At 34.7% G+C, this 16,381-nt stretch overlaps 1 protein-coding gene and 1 long non-coding RNA gene across 4 annotated transcripts in view; both read left to right on the forward strand.

The window, feature by feature from the left end:
* The first annotated feature begins 4,064 nt into the window (after positions 1-4,064).
* Positions 4,065-16,381, forward strand: part of kcnip3a (Kv channel interacting protein 3a, calsenilin) — a 145,590-nt gene continuing 133,273 nt past the window's right edge. For 2 of the 3 annotated variants that reach the window (XM_005169088.5, XM_009304180.4), the window contains exon 1: positions 4,065-4,173. In XM_005169088.5, coding sequence (XP_005169145.1) covers positions 4,168-4,173 — 6 coding nt within the window. In that variant the 5' untranslated portion in view covers positions 4,065-4,167. The remainder of the gene's footprint in view (positions 4,174-16,381) is intronic. The other variant, NM_200819.1, reaches the window with a different exon arrangement.
* LOC141375905 (uncharacterized) lies at positions 10,633-15,472 on the forward strand. Its single transcript, XR_012384715.1, has 2 exons — positions 10,633-12,316; positions 13,031-15,472. It is a non-coding gene; the product is annotated as an uncharacterized lncRNA (long non-coding RNA).

Genomic DNA, 16,381 nt, shown 5'->3' on the forward strand with positions numbered 1-16,381 from the left:
TTGAATCCTATTTTCTCTGCAATTGCTTTCCACAAAAATGAAACAAAAACAATATACACTGCTCAGCAGAAACGCAATGGTGTAAAATAACTAATCACAAATAGTCAAATTACTGTAATTGAGTAGTTTTTTTTTTTTTTATCAGGAATTGTTACATAAATGTGTACTTTTACTTTCTCTTGAGTACATTTTTAGTACTGTATCTGTACTTTTACTCCTTTACTTTCCTTCAAACTGCAGTCATTACTTTCTTTCTTCCCTATGGGGATTAGAAAAATCAGTCATGCGAGTCCAATCAAATCACACATACAGTAGAAGTTAAATCGCATCATAATGCACTACCTCAAGACATGGGCGCTTTAAAAATGCAGCAAACTGTTTAAAGCATTAAAAGTGTCCAAGATGTCCAAAAACTTTACACGCATTGACCCAGAGACTGTTTAGATGCATGTCACTAATGACAAGATGACAGATGTTGACTGTATGACGACCGAAATGGGTTAAACACCCAGCAGGCACCAGACATCAACATGAAAACAAATTGTGTTGTACCCCAATGTCATGGAGATGTTGCATTTTGTTTGGAAATTAAAAATGTGTTGACGTCAGAACTCAACGTTAGGCCAACGTCAATATCCAAAGTTCAACCTCAAACCAACCAAATATCAACGTCTAATGATGTTACAGCTTGACGTTGTGTGGACGTTACCACTATTGACATTTATCAGACGTTGGATTTTGGTTGCCATACCTGATGAATGAATCTCTGTATTTGACAATGTCAATATGATGCTAGCTTTAGATGTTGGGTCGACGTTGGATTTTGGTTATTTTCTAACAACCTAAACTCTACCAAATATCAACCGCATATGACATCATTATTGGACATTAAAATTAGTCTTAGATGCTGGCTGGACATTGAATTTTGGTCACCAGACATCACAACCTAAATCTAACCAAATATTAATGTCTTATGACATTGTGTGCCTGCTGGACATTAAGTAGATGCACTACATAATGTTACGTTTACACACATCCTCAAATTATATGTAAACGCTTCAGTTTTTCACAGTGTAATACTCACTACTCTTGAGTACATTGAAATGGTCAACTTTTTCCTTATTCTTTGAGTAATATTTACATCAGATACTTTTACTCTACTTGCACTACATTTTTAGGCAAGTAATGGTACTTTTCCTTGAGTAGGAATTTGCAGTACTCTTTCCACCACTGCAGAAATGAGTACACCCATTTTTGAAAATGAATATTTTTATCAATTTCTTACAGTGGCCGAGAGAACCTAACAGGCTACAATTTAAGAAAACACAATTACAAAAAAGCCAACAAATTGAGAAAAGATCTTCTGCCTCAAAGCATACAAATTTAAAAAACGCACTGCATTTTCACACAACACAAACACTTTAAGAAAACTCGCTGCATTTTCCCACAACACCTTCTAATAGCACAGGACACAACGGAAATGTTTCAAGAGGACTCTAAAACGTGACAGACATGGTTATTTAGGTTATGGTTATTTAGGCTTATAAAAAAAAAAAAAAAAAAAAAAAAAACACCTTTCAAGGATCACCTACAACTTCACTGAACTATGGTCACAGCACAGCAGGGTTCATCACTTTTCTGGGTCCCCTTGAAACATTTCCGTTGTGTTCCAGTGTTTTTGCAAGTGGTGTGAGAAAATACAGCGTGTTTTCATAAATTGTTTGCTTTGTGAGAAAATGCGGCACGTTTATTAAATTTGTTTGCGTTGTGTGAAAATGCAGTGCTTTTTTTATGTGCATGCATTGTGAGGATTTGTAACACGTGTGCTGTCAAATGGATGAAGATCTTTTCTCAATTTGCTGTTTTTTTTTTTTTTTGTAATTGCATGTTTTTTTTTTTTTTTTTTTTTTTTGTAATTGGTGCACGTTAATCTCTCTTGGCCACCGTAATTTCTTAGTGAATATAGGTTATATATTTTGGTGCATTTAAACAAACCATATTTGTTAAACTTATGTATTTGTTAAAACAATATATTAGTCACTGAACATCTTTAGAAATAGAAAGATAATATAATTAAATTCATTTCATTAAATATTTCAACAATCTTATTTTTTATTTCTCATGATGTTTGCGCTTTTAATTTTTAAAATTGTTTATTTTCCTAAAATATATAGATTTGGGAAGACTCAAATCTAATTGGATTATTCATTAAATTGCAAGGTGAAAAAGGCCCAATGCACAATTTGTTGTATAGTTAAAAAGTTCAGAAATTGCAACTTTAAATTGAGCTGATTTTTTTTTCAGATTACTTGGTGCATGTTCAGTCATTTTAACTTAATGGCAAGGAATATGTTTTGTTTTCATGGCCTTTAAACTGAAATAGCTGACCATGAACACGAGTCATATGAAGAGCATTTGAGAAAAATGCTTAGAGGTTTTTGCATCTGAACTCTTCATAATTTTTTTCTGTGTGAAAGGGCCTGTAGTGTTTGGGAATAGCAACCATACTACTAATGGGTTTGCGACCTATACAGCAGTTTACATTTTAAGCTCTAAGTATTTCTATATGAATGTGAAATGTCTGTCAAATCTGTATTGTTATAATGAAGATGGTGGCTTTAGAAAGAATCTTTTATCAAAGATTTATTTTAAAATCTTTAAGTCAGTACATAAGCCAATACATCCATTTATTTATTTTCTTTTCGGCTTAGTCTCTTTATTAATCTGGGCTCGCCACAGCGAAATGAACCGCCAACTTATCCAGCATATGTTTACGCTTCCATACACACTCATTCATGCATACTCATTCACTCATTCATACACTACTGACAATTTTAGCTTACCCAATTTACCTATACTGCATGTCTTTGGACTTGTGGGGAAAACCGGAGCACCTGGAGGAAACCCATGCGAACCAGCAACCATTTTGCTGTGAGGCAATAATGCTACCCACTGCGCCACTGTGAAGCCCACTTAAAAGGACATAGCCTAAGTCAGCAAAATATATAACACTGTTCTAGAGTTTTTTGCATATTTTAATGGATATTTTCATGAAAAAACAACAAAGTGTGTCTATAACCCGACCGTAGTTTAATTAAATTCATGGAAGAACACAAATGGAACTCAATATTCCAAAAAAAAAAAAAAAAAAACACATTTTGAAAAACTCTTTTACTATAATGAAACCTTGGAAAACACAGTGACTCAGTGGTTAGCACTGTCACCACACAGCAAGAAGGTTGCTGGTTCAAGCCTCGGCTGAGACAGTTGGCATATCTGTGTAGAGTTTGCATGTTCTCTCTGTATTCACATGGGTTTCCTCCGGGGGCTCTGCTTTCCCCCACAGCCCAAAGACATGTGCTACAGGTGAAATGAACTGAATTGAATTGTATGTGTGTGAATGAATATGGATGTTTCCCAGTACTGGGTTGCAGCTGGAAGGGCATGCGCTGTGTAAAACATACGCTGAATAAGTTGGCAGTTCATTCCGCTGTGATGAACAAAAAGACAAAGCCGAAGGAAAACGAAAACCATATATGGCTAATTTTGATAATGTTAACGCATCCAGCAGATGTTTATAACCAAAACAGCTAAAACTCCTTTCCCTTCAGCCATAATTGACTGTAACAATTTACCAATAACTCCAAAAAAAATGGGCTTGAACTACCCTTTACACCGTGTTCAAGATCGTTTCAGTTCACGCATCTCCTGTGTAGCTACCGAACCCATGACCTTGGTGTTGCTGAAGCAAGCAAGCGCCTCAGTTGAAGCAACATGAAATCTAATAGAGCTTTTCCCATAACGCAGAAGGTGAGAACAGCAGCTCTTTTAACTTTAGAGGTCGTTTTATCGACAATTTACGGTCTCGACTAAGCAGCTACTCCATTTGAATCCTAATCTAGCAGCGGAGGTTTATGTGCTTCTTTCTTAATCTGCCAAGATAACAAATGACTTCAAATGGATAAAAGCCACAGACACACATATTTCATCCAATCTGTCTGGGCGCTCACTCTTGACGCACACACATAGAGAGAGAGGAGAGAGCGAGCATCGGGCATTCCCTCACATTCCACTTGACAGATCCGCGCGGAGAAGCTGCTGCTCCTGGAGAGAGTGGAAGAAACGCGTTTCTCCTCAGCGCTTGAGGAGGATTCATCACGAGACACAATGCAGGTGAGGAACATCGATGACATCTTTATTATTCTGCTGTCTTTTAAAAACTAGAAGTAGAAGAAATTAATAATAATCGATGTGGCATCAAGTGGGAATCGCGAAATCGCGACAACATGGAATAACGCAAACATACTAGCAAAATAACATCCAATAAATATTAGCATTCATATTTCTCAATGGTTTCTAGTTCGAGTGTTGGATTTGTGAAAGACTGAGTTGATGATAGTTACATAATTTCACTGGAACTGTGCAGCTCGCGCGTCCTCGGAGCGCGAGAGGTCGAGATGTCAGTCATCGCGTCCGCGTGAAGTGTCTTAATGTGACATATTTGATGTGTATTATTATATATTATGCATCATTTGAGTTCGGGCGGCGATGGTGACTGGCTCTCCACTGCACTTAGAGACCTCTTTAGAATAGAGATGGTTCTTGCGCGCGCTTTGAGTGCCCTTGCCATTTAGTCTGGTTTAATACTCTAGGGTGAAAACAATCTCCTTAAATTAAATGGCATGCTCTCATAACGAAGAAGTAGACACGGAGATTTATTAGGATGAAAAGTTATGCGTAAACATAGGTCGAGTGAGGTTGCGTAAATTTAGAGAGCATTGCGCGCAAGCCTCCAGAGATAAGAGGCTTATTCCCAGATTTTAGATTTTTTTTTCATGTTTTTTTTTTTTTTTTTTTTTTGTCTGCTGTTGTTTTGGAGGATTCTGGCACACCACACTTGTTTGAACGTACACTGAACTCCACTGTGCGTTCATCTTGTAATGACTGTTGATCTGCAGATTGTGCTTTGTACCTCAAGTATTATCTAATATGATGAACGGATGGCTTCGTGCTGTTGACTCATGTTTGTGAGTCAGATGGTTTCAAGCTGATGAGTTTTGAACCTTGAGGTGTTTGATGGCTTCTAGCTGCGAGAACCCTTCTAACACGCTGCATGGAAGGTTTGACATTTAGAAGGTTCAATCATTTGTTTATGTCAGCTTTGAAATAATTGCATGGATTAAATCCTGTGCTCACTTTGACAAATGAATGCTTGTTCTCTGGGGAGCAGCAGTCCGGTGTGCTTCCCTAAGGCTTTGATCTGAGATGTAAAACCTGGAGCTGTTCATTGTTTTTTCTTGTTTTTTTAATGATAATGAGCTCTATGCTTTCCTGATGTTTTGAGACAGCTGTATTGTTTCCTATGTGTACTGGAAAGGCTATACCATCACCTTAGAACTATGAGGTTCTTTCTGACATTTTTGTCAAAATTAAGTTGTTGACATTCTTATTAATTGATAACTTATTTAGATTATTGGTTGTTTTTAATAAGCTGCTTACATCAAGACTTTTTATTTTAAAAACAAATGGTTTCACAAATACTGTTTGCTATGGAATGCAAACACTTTGAAGCTCAATATTTCAAAATCATTCAGAATGCAGACAGAACCTTACAATTCCAAGGTGACAATATATTAATATTAAAATCAGGCATGAGTCATCTGATAGTTTTCAATATATATATATATATATATATATATATATATATATATATATATATATATATATATATATATATATATATATATATATATATATATATATATATATATATATATATATATGGTAATTTTTTATATAAAGGCAAAACTTATATTGTTTTGTACAAAACAAAATTGAAGATAATTTAATCAGAAAATTAAATTCTGATTTAGTCCTAACCTGAATGACTTTTTTTTTATTTTGAAACAAAATATTAGAAGTTTTGAAAAATGCTCATGCTGTTTTATATGCAACATAATCATTTAATGCAATACAACAACAAAAAAGAAATGAATAAACAAATGAATATCCATACAAATGCACTGACCGCCACAGGAACTGGACAAAAGATCTTTCTATTTATTGAATTTTGATGGATTTCTGAATATAATCAAGTCAAACCCATACATAACAGGAAGGTTCATAAAAAGGATTGGATATTTCTAAAGCGAATTTGAAGGCACACATCTAGTTAGGAGTTTGTTTTTGGGGTTCAGGACAGCTTGAGTATATAAGGTAAAGGGGTAATTAAATTCAAGATCATCTTCATATTTATTCAATTTATTGTATTAATTATTAATATTGTATTAATTTATTGTATTAATATTTATTTATTTTTGATTGATTTCGGAATATAAGTTAAGTCGACTCCATACATAACAGGTCAGATATCATAAAAAGAACTGGACATTCCTGAAATGAAATTGAAAAAAGAACAAAATTAGTTTGGAGTTTGTTTTGGGGGTTCAGAGGTGCTTATATCACACTGTAAAGCCCAAAAAGTTAAGGTCACTTAAACCGTTTCAGGAAACTGATTGCAACAAACCATTTAAGTAAAAAAAAACTAATCCTAATGGTGTAAGCAAAGAAATTTTGCACAGTAAAACTAAATAAATGAAGAGAACTCAAACCAACTGAGTACAGTAAAACTCAATAAGTTCAGGTAACTCAAACCGTTTGAGGACACCGATTGATACAAACCATTTAAATTAAGAAACTAATCTATATGAGTTGAGTACTGTGAACTTAATCCATTTAAGCTGAAGTAATGATGTATTTTATTAACTCATTACTTTCAACACTGAGTTCAAAACTCTTTTTAAATGAATAGAAAATAACATTCAGTAAATTTTGAGTTAACTACACTCATTTCATTTGATAAAGTAGACTGTTAGGTTTTACAGGTAAAGGGGTAATAAATTCTAAATGCTGAAAAAAAAACATTAATTTAACCGTATAGTTGGATGTAATGCACAGTAATACATTAATATATGATCATCACTGCATGAATTGAGGCTTTATAGTCTACATTAGGCATGGCCTGGTATAAGATTCTGATGGTATGATAACCTTGGATAAAAAATATCACGGTTTCATGGTATCACGGTATTGTGATTACCATGTGAGTAAGTCACGCATGAAAACCTCGGGCCAAAATAACCTTTAAGTCTCAAGCAAGTCAAGGAAATTTTTGTCAGACTCAAGTTAAGTCGAGTCACTGCTTAACTCAAGTCAAGTCAAGTCATACAGTAGCTTGGTCTAACAAGTTACTTTTAAAGTAAAATTTTTGTCAGTTTTCAAACTTTTGCAATTTATATTTACATAGCTTTCGTTTTTTTATGTAATGCATAATATATAACAAACAGTTATTTATTTAAAACAAACAGTTATGACAGTCAAGTCCAAGTCAAGTGGATAATTGTCTAGCAAGTCTCAAATCCTAAATTTTGCAACTTAAGTCTGACTTGAGTCAAGTCATGTGACTCGAGTCCCCCTTCTCAGGTAATTACTGCTCAAAAATATATTCTTTTTAAATGCTCGGGTAAAAAACAACAATTTTTTCCCCCTTTGAGCACAAAACCTTGACTTTTCCAAACCGCGGTATAACTTAAAAACAGTTATCGTCCCATGCCTAGCCTACAAGGAAATATAAATAGTAGCTGAAATGTAATATTTAAGATGGGAATTGGTGGCATGAGGATGATCACATTTGGGGATCCATGGGATCTAAAAAAACTGAAAACCCCTTGTGTAAGAGACCTAATTTTGGTCAGAACTCTCATTGCCTTGACAGCATGTCTGTCTAAACTCATTTGCAGTTGCATATGTTCAGACCTGCCAGTTTGACGTCAGTGAAGCTAAAAACGATCACAGTAATAATTAATAAATATCTTATATTTTTGTTCCCTTAAAGGGATAGTTCACCCAATAGCAAAAAATGGCTGTAATTTACCCTCACAGCATTCAGTATTTCAGCTTAAACCATGATCCTTGGTGTTTGATGAAAAAAAAAATAATAATCCAGCGATGTGAGGGGGCAAAAAAAAGCAAAAAAAATCTACAAGCAAAAAAAAAAAAGATTAATACGTTTAGAATCCTTAAGATACATTGTGGTCTGATGAAGCAAAATTGTGCAAGAAACTGAACATTATTTACATAAATATTACCATTAATCCACATTAATCCATTAAGCCTCAGCAAGCTGTTCTGAATGTTTACCTGACAGTCTGGAATGTGAGTTCTCTGTCGCATAATGACATATTTGAAATGCTGGAAAATTCTGAAAAGGCAGTCTTCTTTTTTAAGAAAGACAAGACAAGCTCAAGTGTCATTTTGATAAACAATACAACAAATGCGTCCTGCCTCTTCATTGTAAACAAACATAATAATGTGCTTCAGACTGCCATGAACGCATGGACTCAAGACCATTTGTGAAGGCTGCGAATTATGTTGCTAATGTGTTTTAAATAATGTCAATTTTCTTGCTCACATCAATCATTTTCCTTCATAAAACCCTCAACAAAATATCAGTAGCCGCTGGTGTTAATTTAATTTCATCTGTGTGTGTTTTTTGACTCTCCAAATGCTGGTATTTGTTGAAAGTATTTGACTAATTGTATATTGTATGTGTTCCTTGGATGGCAATTCTTCATTTACAGCATTTCTTCATTCCTAATTTTGGGTAAATAATGCTTTCATCTAACTGTTGGGTAAAAATGTACCAGGCCATTTGTGAGGAATTTTTCAGGTTTTGTTTTATTTTTTAAACCTTCACGTGTAAGTTTTAAATACTCCAGCTTACTCCAGCCCCTGTATGAATTATTTTCTTTTCTTTTCTTTTTTTTAACGTGACATGTCACTTTAATGTTTTTATGATGATGCGTTGTTTATGACCTGACACACTGACTGTGTTTTTTGTTGTTGTTTTTTCCCCCTCTTTTTTGCAAATATTAAAATGCCCTAATTATATTGCGAAATGTCTAATCCTGTATCTATCTGTTTTTTGTTATTTAAATAACTTAATAATGATCAAGTTATTTGATCTATGATACGTGATGGGCATGCTGCAGTGGATAAAATAAAACTGTTAAAACATGTTAAATCATCAACTTCTCGCAAAGTACATGATACTAGGTGCTCTGGTATCCCCAAGAAGTCCAAAGACATGCAGAACAGGTGAATTGGGTCAGCTAAATTGTCCGTAATGTATGTGTGTGAATGAGTGTGTATGGTTGTTTCCCAGTGATGGGTTGCAGCTGGAAGGGCATCTGATACATAAAACATATGCTGGATAAATTGGTGGTTCATTTCGCTGTGGCAACCCCAGATTAAAAAAAGGGACTAAGCCGAAAAGAAAGAAAAAAGGAACAAATTATAACATATAACAGCAAAAAACAAAATAATCCAATAAAACCAGGTTACACATTTAAAATACTATAGTAAATTATAGTTAGGAAATATTTAGGAATAAGCATTATATTGTATATATATTTAAGTCTTCATTAATGAATTACACTACGTAATGTTGTATATCATTAGTAACTGTCATGAACTATTATTAATTACCATAGTATACTTTAACCTTTACTACAGTATACTATAAATATATAATTCCTCTGGTTGGCGACATCACCGACCAGAGCGAGAGGTGGCAGTAATGTTTGTTGTTGAACACTGTAAAACAGGAAGAAGAAGAAGAAATCGTCATTCTCGCCATCATATGGCTTTACTTTCATTGGCTAGACACCGGCCTCAAAGTTTCGAGAATGGCGGTGCCGTCACTTATTGATTCGCGATTGGTAAATGTAGCTTGTGTGGACGCTACTGCACTACTTGACCAAAAAAATAGCTTCGCTAGTGAAAAGCTTTTTGATTTAGAAAGTAGCGACACTACCGCCACGCTAATGAGAAATGTAGTTAAGCTAGTAGCATCACTACTTGTAGCGAAACTCCTGCCCAACAGTGCTCAATACTATTACTTTTTTAAATAACAAGTAAAATAATGCATTATTTAAAAAAAAAAGTAACAATAATGCAATTACTTTTTAAAAAATGAAAGGCGAGTTTTTATCTTAATTAATTAGCTTTAAAAAAAATAATTGCTGAATTAAAATGAATGTAGTCAGATTGAATTATGCACTCAATAAAAGAATTTGCTCCCCTTGGGAACAAACAGAAACAAAGAGGGCAGGCCAGAGCCTTAAATTGCTGCGATGGAAGTATTCTCATTATTTTGAACTCATCGAAGGAAAAAAAAAGGGATTGTCTTAAAAGACAGCGATTTTAGTTAACTAATAACACAAAAGGTTGCAAACACATTGCTTTAAACTTTTAATTGTATGTATGTATATATATAGGTCAGGAAATTCTCAGAAGACAGCTAAATTATTTGTATAATTATGAATGTAAATGAAGGTATAGGTTACATAGTGAGTTGAAAAAAATAAAAAATAATAAATAAATGAAAGATTAAAAAAAAAAAAACCTGCAAGTTCTGAAAGAGATCAAGCACCGGCCAGGTAAGAAAATGTAATGCAAAAGCAACTCTAAAGTAACACATTACTTACCATGAAAAGTAACACAACTAGTTACTTTTTTAGAGTAACTCAATAGTGTATTTATATATTTATATATTTTTATATATTTTTATATATATTTATATATTTTTAAATGTTTGAAACCTAAAATATTTCCCAGAGATAAGTTGCAACTGGAAGGGTAATCGTTGCGTGAAACATATGCTGGATAAGTTGGCGGTTCATTCCGCTGTGGCAACCCCAGATTAATAAAGAGACTAAGCTGGAAAGAAAATGAATGAATGAATAAGGCAAAAAGAGAATGAATGAATGAATGAAACCTAAAATAAACAATATTTGTTTAAAAACACTGATAAAATGTGATTCATGACAGGCGCCATGCTCATCTTTCTCTCGCTTAGCAAAGCATCACAAGAAAAAAAGACCAGTGTGATCGTACACTCCAGGGGCCAGCCAAGACTGATCCAACCCAGTGTGATCATGCGCATCTAAGGGTTAAGTCTACAATCAATATTGTTCATCAAAACCTCTTTATGACATCTACAGATGTCATCAGTATATATGTCAGCACCACGTTCCCCTCAGTTACTGGCATATGGAAACCAAATACCATCGTTCTATTCACACCAAATCAATTGGTATAGATTAGGTTCTTTCATTAAGGGTAATTCAATGTCCCCTCACACACATGTGGCCTGGTCTCAAAAGGGTCCAGGTGAGTGAGAAGCTGAATAATGAATAATTTGGGGTGGTGTGTAATCCAAACTGCCGCTAAAGTGAAAGGGTGAAGGAAGTGGCTGGAAAAGGGGAACGGAATAACATGATGCCGCTGTGAAGCAAAGCAGGGCTCATTTATCCACTGATGAACATGACTGAAAGCGTTCTCAGTCAGTGCTCTTTCCCTTTGTTTGCAGGTAGATTTGATAGAAATCCTTCAGGATGATTTGAGAATCGTGGAGTAGCACAGGCATGTTATAGTTCTTTGATTAACCTGAAAGCAACTTCCTATGACCTGCTTCACTCTTCACTGAATTGGTTGGCGCAGTGTGTTGTTTGGCCTCGCTTCTCTGAGTTTTAATCAGTCCGTGGTTCTGAATTTTAAGCCAGTGTAAGCCTAGAACCTGGAACAGCGATACACGCCACCCTGAATTAAACAAGAAACATAAATTGGGAGGATGTGGACAGAATACTAAATGTAGTATCGGCTTGTACAGTATATGCTGCAGGCTGCATGAATTAAGTGCTCTGTGTAAAACACAGAGTAAAGATGCATCTTTAATTGACATTAATGATGATTTAATGTGCTCATTTTACACCCAGAACTTGCATATGGAAGTGATATCTACCGCATTGTAGATGCTTAATAATTAAAAAGTTGAATTACTACAATATTATCAAATGCTTGTTTCTTACTACAGATGGTCTTACAGAATCACTCTACTACATTATGAATATATATGGATTATTAATATATTTATGGACAAATAAATTATTTAACATTGAATGTTTAAGCATTTTATCTGAAAAATCTGAATTTGTTTTTGTGAGATTGTTCATCCGCATGTGATTAGCTATAAATGTCTCATTTTGCATTTTAACAGTGTTATAAACATTTTCACTTATAGATGTTTAATTAATTTACTGCAATGCTCCATTTATTTAAATGAATCACAAAATGATGATTTTTTTTTTTATTTAGTTAGGTTTTAACAATGTCAGGGTAACAATAACAAATTTGTCACAAATTTGGCAACATCATACAAATTTGTTTAGTAGAGTGTACATGAGTTTTAGGCCATGTCTACACTAATCCGGATAAATATGAAAACGGAGTTTTCTTCTGAAAAACGCTTCACGTCCACACTGTCGTTTCTATTCGTTTTCCAAAACTCTGTCATCCACACTGAAACGACTACCAATGCTTTCAACCTACACTGCGCATGCGTGAAACGTAAGACGCTTCGTCACGCTTCATTTCCGGCTGACGGTTATTTTCTTTCCGGCTCTTTGAAACGTTGCGGCAAAATGTCAAGGAAATGCACAGAGTTTTTTAAATGGACTGACAATGAAGTAGAGTTGCTGCTTTAAGTAACACAAGAATACAAAGTAGCAAAAGAGAGTGGAAATGTAGACTGGGAGACGTGCCAAAACAAATACGCCGATATACTGGACCGCTTTAAAGAACAGAATCCTGCTGATGACGCTGCTTACCCTCACAGTAAGGACAACATCACTAAAATCATAATCACAACGAAAATAAAGTAAACGAATTAGTAACATGACTGAGTGTCACATAACAAAAAACGCATCATCGTTTTCGAAAGACTCCGTTTTCACAGTCTACACTACGACACGAAAAAGTCGTTTTCAAATTTATAAACTTTGGAGAGCGTTTTCAAAAAGATACGTTTTTGTTTCCTAAAAACGCGTTTCAGTGTGGATGGAAGGGCAAAACGGAGACAAAAATATGCGTTTTCAAATGAAAACGCATTAGTGTGGACATGGCCTTACAGAGAAGTAAAGCATCAAATAAGCACATACAAGAGAAAAAATTTACTAAAAAAGCAAACAATAAATAAAACAAATCATGTGTTAAGAAAATTCAAAAAGGAAGTCAACAGTTCTAATAGCTTTAAGATTTTTAGAGGAAGCAATAGTTCTAATGTTCTGTTGAAGTTCCTTTACAACAATAATAAAACAAGGTATACCTTGAGAGAATTTACAGCGGTGTATATGGAATTTTGCAAGGATTAAAAGAAGATTAATAATGAAATATGCGTTTCTATTATCATTCGGAGTATTGAAAAAAAACGACAGGATATCCTGAAAAGATAACAAGAATCCCAGTAGTATTTTGCCATGAATAATCAAGTGTCAGTGAAAGACTGTCCAGAAAGCACACACACGCAGTAAAATTGTGCACAGTTTCTGCGTTTTTAAGTAGTTGACGCCTGGAGTGTTGTAAAAACCCCCGCTCACCTCCTTCGCGACAGAGCGTATATGAGATAAAAGACGTCAGTAAATAATAACTGGTTATGATTATTACTGAACCGATACAGAATTGTCCGCGTCTGCATCGCGGTGCACCGAAAAAACTATTATTTTTGACACCCGTAGTTCTTACTGTAGTATTTCTCACAAACGTTATGTGAGATTTGCTTCCTTCATGTCTGTCACTGTGCTGTTTATCTCACGCAGCTGAGGTGGGGATTGAGGCACACTCTGACAGGAAAGTGGGAACGATAGGCAGGGAGAACTAGCATTAAAGGCACAGGCAACAAAAACAGCTACATTGTATTCGAAGCTGAAAATTCTAATATTCTGAAAGGTATAATAAATAATCTGATTGGTGTTCTGAGCTGAAACTTTACTTATTCTGGCGACAAGAAATACTTATCTTAAATCTTGAAAATTATTTTCCATTATCATATAAAGTCTACGTATTACTGGAAACAACATTAATTTAAAAAATTACAGAATTATTAGAATTTTTATGGAATGGAACCTTGCTTTAATCAAACTTTTAAAGAACTCTTGCTATTGACAGCTACTGATTGTACAGTATTTATTATTTTTTTTACTTGGTGATTTTTTTTTTCTTCAATCGAAAATTAAAGATTTTACCTGAAAATGAGGTTCTTACTATTAAAATGCAAATGAATGGCTACTGCCTTCTTGAGGGTCTATAAAAGAAAAGAAAATAAAAACAAAAAATGCATGAAGGCAAAACAAAATTAACACTCATGGCTTCTGGAGATACATTGAGGTCTTTTTAAATGATCGGTCTGAGCATAGAACAATATTTACAAGATTATTATTAATCCACAGCCTTAGCAAATAGTCCTGAGTGTGCTTTTTTACATTAATAATGTGCATATTTCACACCTAGAACTCGCATAATGAAAATAAACAGTAGTTGCTGAATAATTGATCAAATTAGCATTACTACAACGTCATCAAATGCTCATTCCTTACCCCAGATGGTCTGACAGACATGGCAAAAGGCCTGGAGATCTATGGGTAAAGCTTCATCAGCTGTGTGTCACTAATTATGATAAATACGCTACTGTACTTGGATCAATCAAAGCGAGTGTGTCATCTTAAATCTCCGTCGTCTGTACTCTTTTAATGTAGGAGGACCGACCTGCCGGCTGTTAGCAACAGATGAGAAATGGTGCGTGTTCTCCATTGACTATAACCTGTCCCTGTAGACCCATTATCAACAGACCTGTGCCTACAGCTGAGCAGAGACACAAGCCAAAAGCATTATTGTAACAGTTTGCTTTCTTGTGCACAATTCAATAAACAGCGTTCCTCAGAGAGCCATGGTTTGCTTTACATGAAATGTCCATCAAGTTCAAGGTGATGCGCATTTTGCATCTATCTATCTATCTATCTATCTATCTATCTATCTATCTATCTATCTATCTATCTATCTATCTATCTATCTATCTATCTATCTATCTATCTATCTATCTATCTATCTATCTATCTATCTATCTATCTGTTCATCCATCTACCTATCCCTCCCACCATCCATCCATCCATCCATCCATCCATCCATCCATCCATCCATTTATCTATCTATCCCTGTATTTTATAAATTAAAACTAAAAAGAAACACATTAAAACAAAAAGTGTAGATTTTTTAAAGATTTTCATGTATCAAAATATGCAAAAAAAATGACATGTAAATAATTTAATTCAATTTAATTCAATTCAGCTTTATTTGTATAGCGCTTTTACAATGTAGATTGTGTCAAAGCAGCTTCACATAAATGGTCATAGTAACTGGAACAGTGTGGTTCAGTTTTAAGTGTTTAAGTTCAGTTCAGTTCAGTTTAGCTCAGTTCAGTGTGATTTAAAATCATTACTGAGAGTTCAAACACTGAAGAGCAAATTCATCGATGCGTAGCTCTACCAATCCTGAACCATGCGAGCTAGTGGCGACAGCGGAGAGGGAAAAAAAACTTCACCTGATAGGAGTGAAGAAAAAAAAACCTTGAGAGAACCAGACTCAGTTGGACAATGTAATAACAAAATAAGTGGTTATATATTTCAATAAGAATATACACTCACCGGCCACATTTTAGGTACACCTTACTATACCAGGTTGGACCACCTTTTGCCTTCATATTGACATGATAGCATTTGTAGTATAATACTGTTGCCTTCCTATCAACTCAAACCAGTCTGACCATTTTCCTCTGACCTCTTACATCAACAAGGCATTTGAACCCACAGAACTGCCACTCACTGGATATTTTCTCTTTTTATGACCATTTTCTGTACACTCTAGAGATGGTTGTGCGTGAAAATCCCAGTATATCAGCAGTTTCTGAAATACTCAGACCAGCCCATCTGGCACCAACAACCATGCCATGTTCAGAGTCATTTAAATCACCTTTCTCCCATATTCTGATGCTCAGTTTGAACTGCAGCATATTACCTTGACCATGCCTACATGCCTAAATGCATTCGAGTTGTGATTGGCTGATTAGAAATTTGCATCAACAAGCAGTTGGACAGGTGTACCTAATAAAGTGGCCGGTGAGTATAAAACAAAATAGAACAATTAACTGTATTTCTAAAAAAAGTCATAACTTGATTATTTCTCAAATCATGCACTTTAGACTTTACAAATATAAAATTCATTACAATCAACTTGATTGAACAAGGTCATTTTCATAAAAAAATTATTGTATTCACAGGTAACATTACTTATTTTACTACAAATTAATTTTGATATACTTTTTGATGGCAAGGTATAGGTGATCTGTACACAACCCTCATAATGACCGATACGATTAATGAAAATACTTAATGTTCACCCACAACCCATACATTACCAATACAGTGTGAAT

Source organism: Danio rerio, chromosome 8 (assembly GCF_049306965.1).
Source record: "Danio rerio strain Tuebingen ecotype United States chromosome 8, GRCz12tu, whole genome shotgun sequence".
Classification (NCBI taxonomy): Eukaryota; Metazoa; Chordata; class Actinopteri; order Cypriniformes; family Danionidae; genus Danio; species Danio rerio.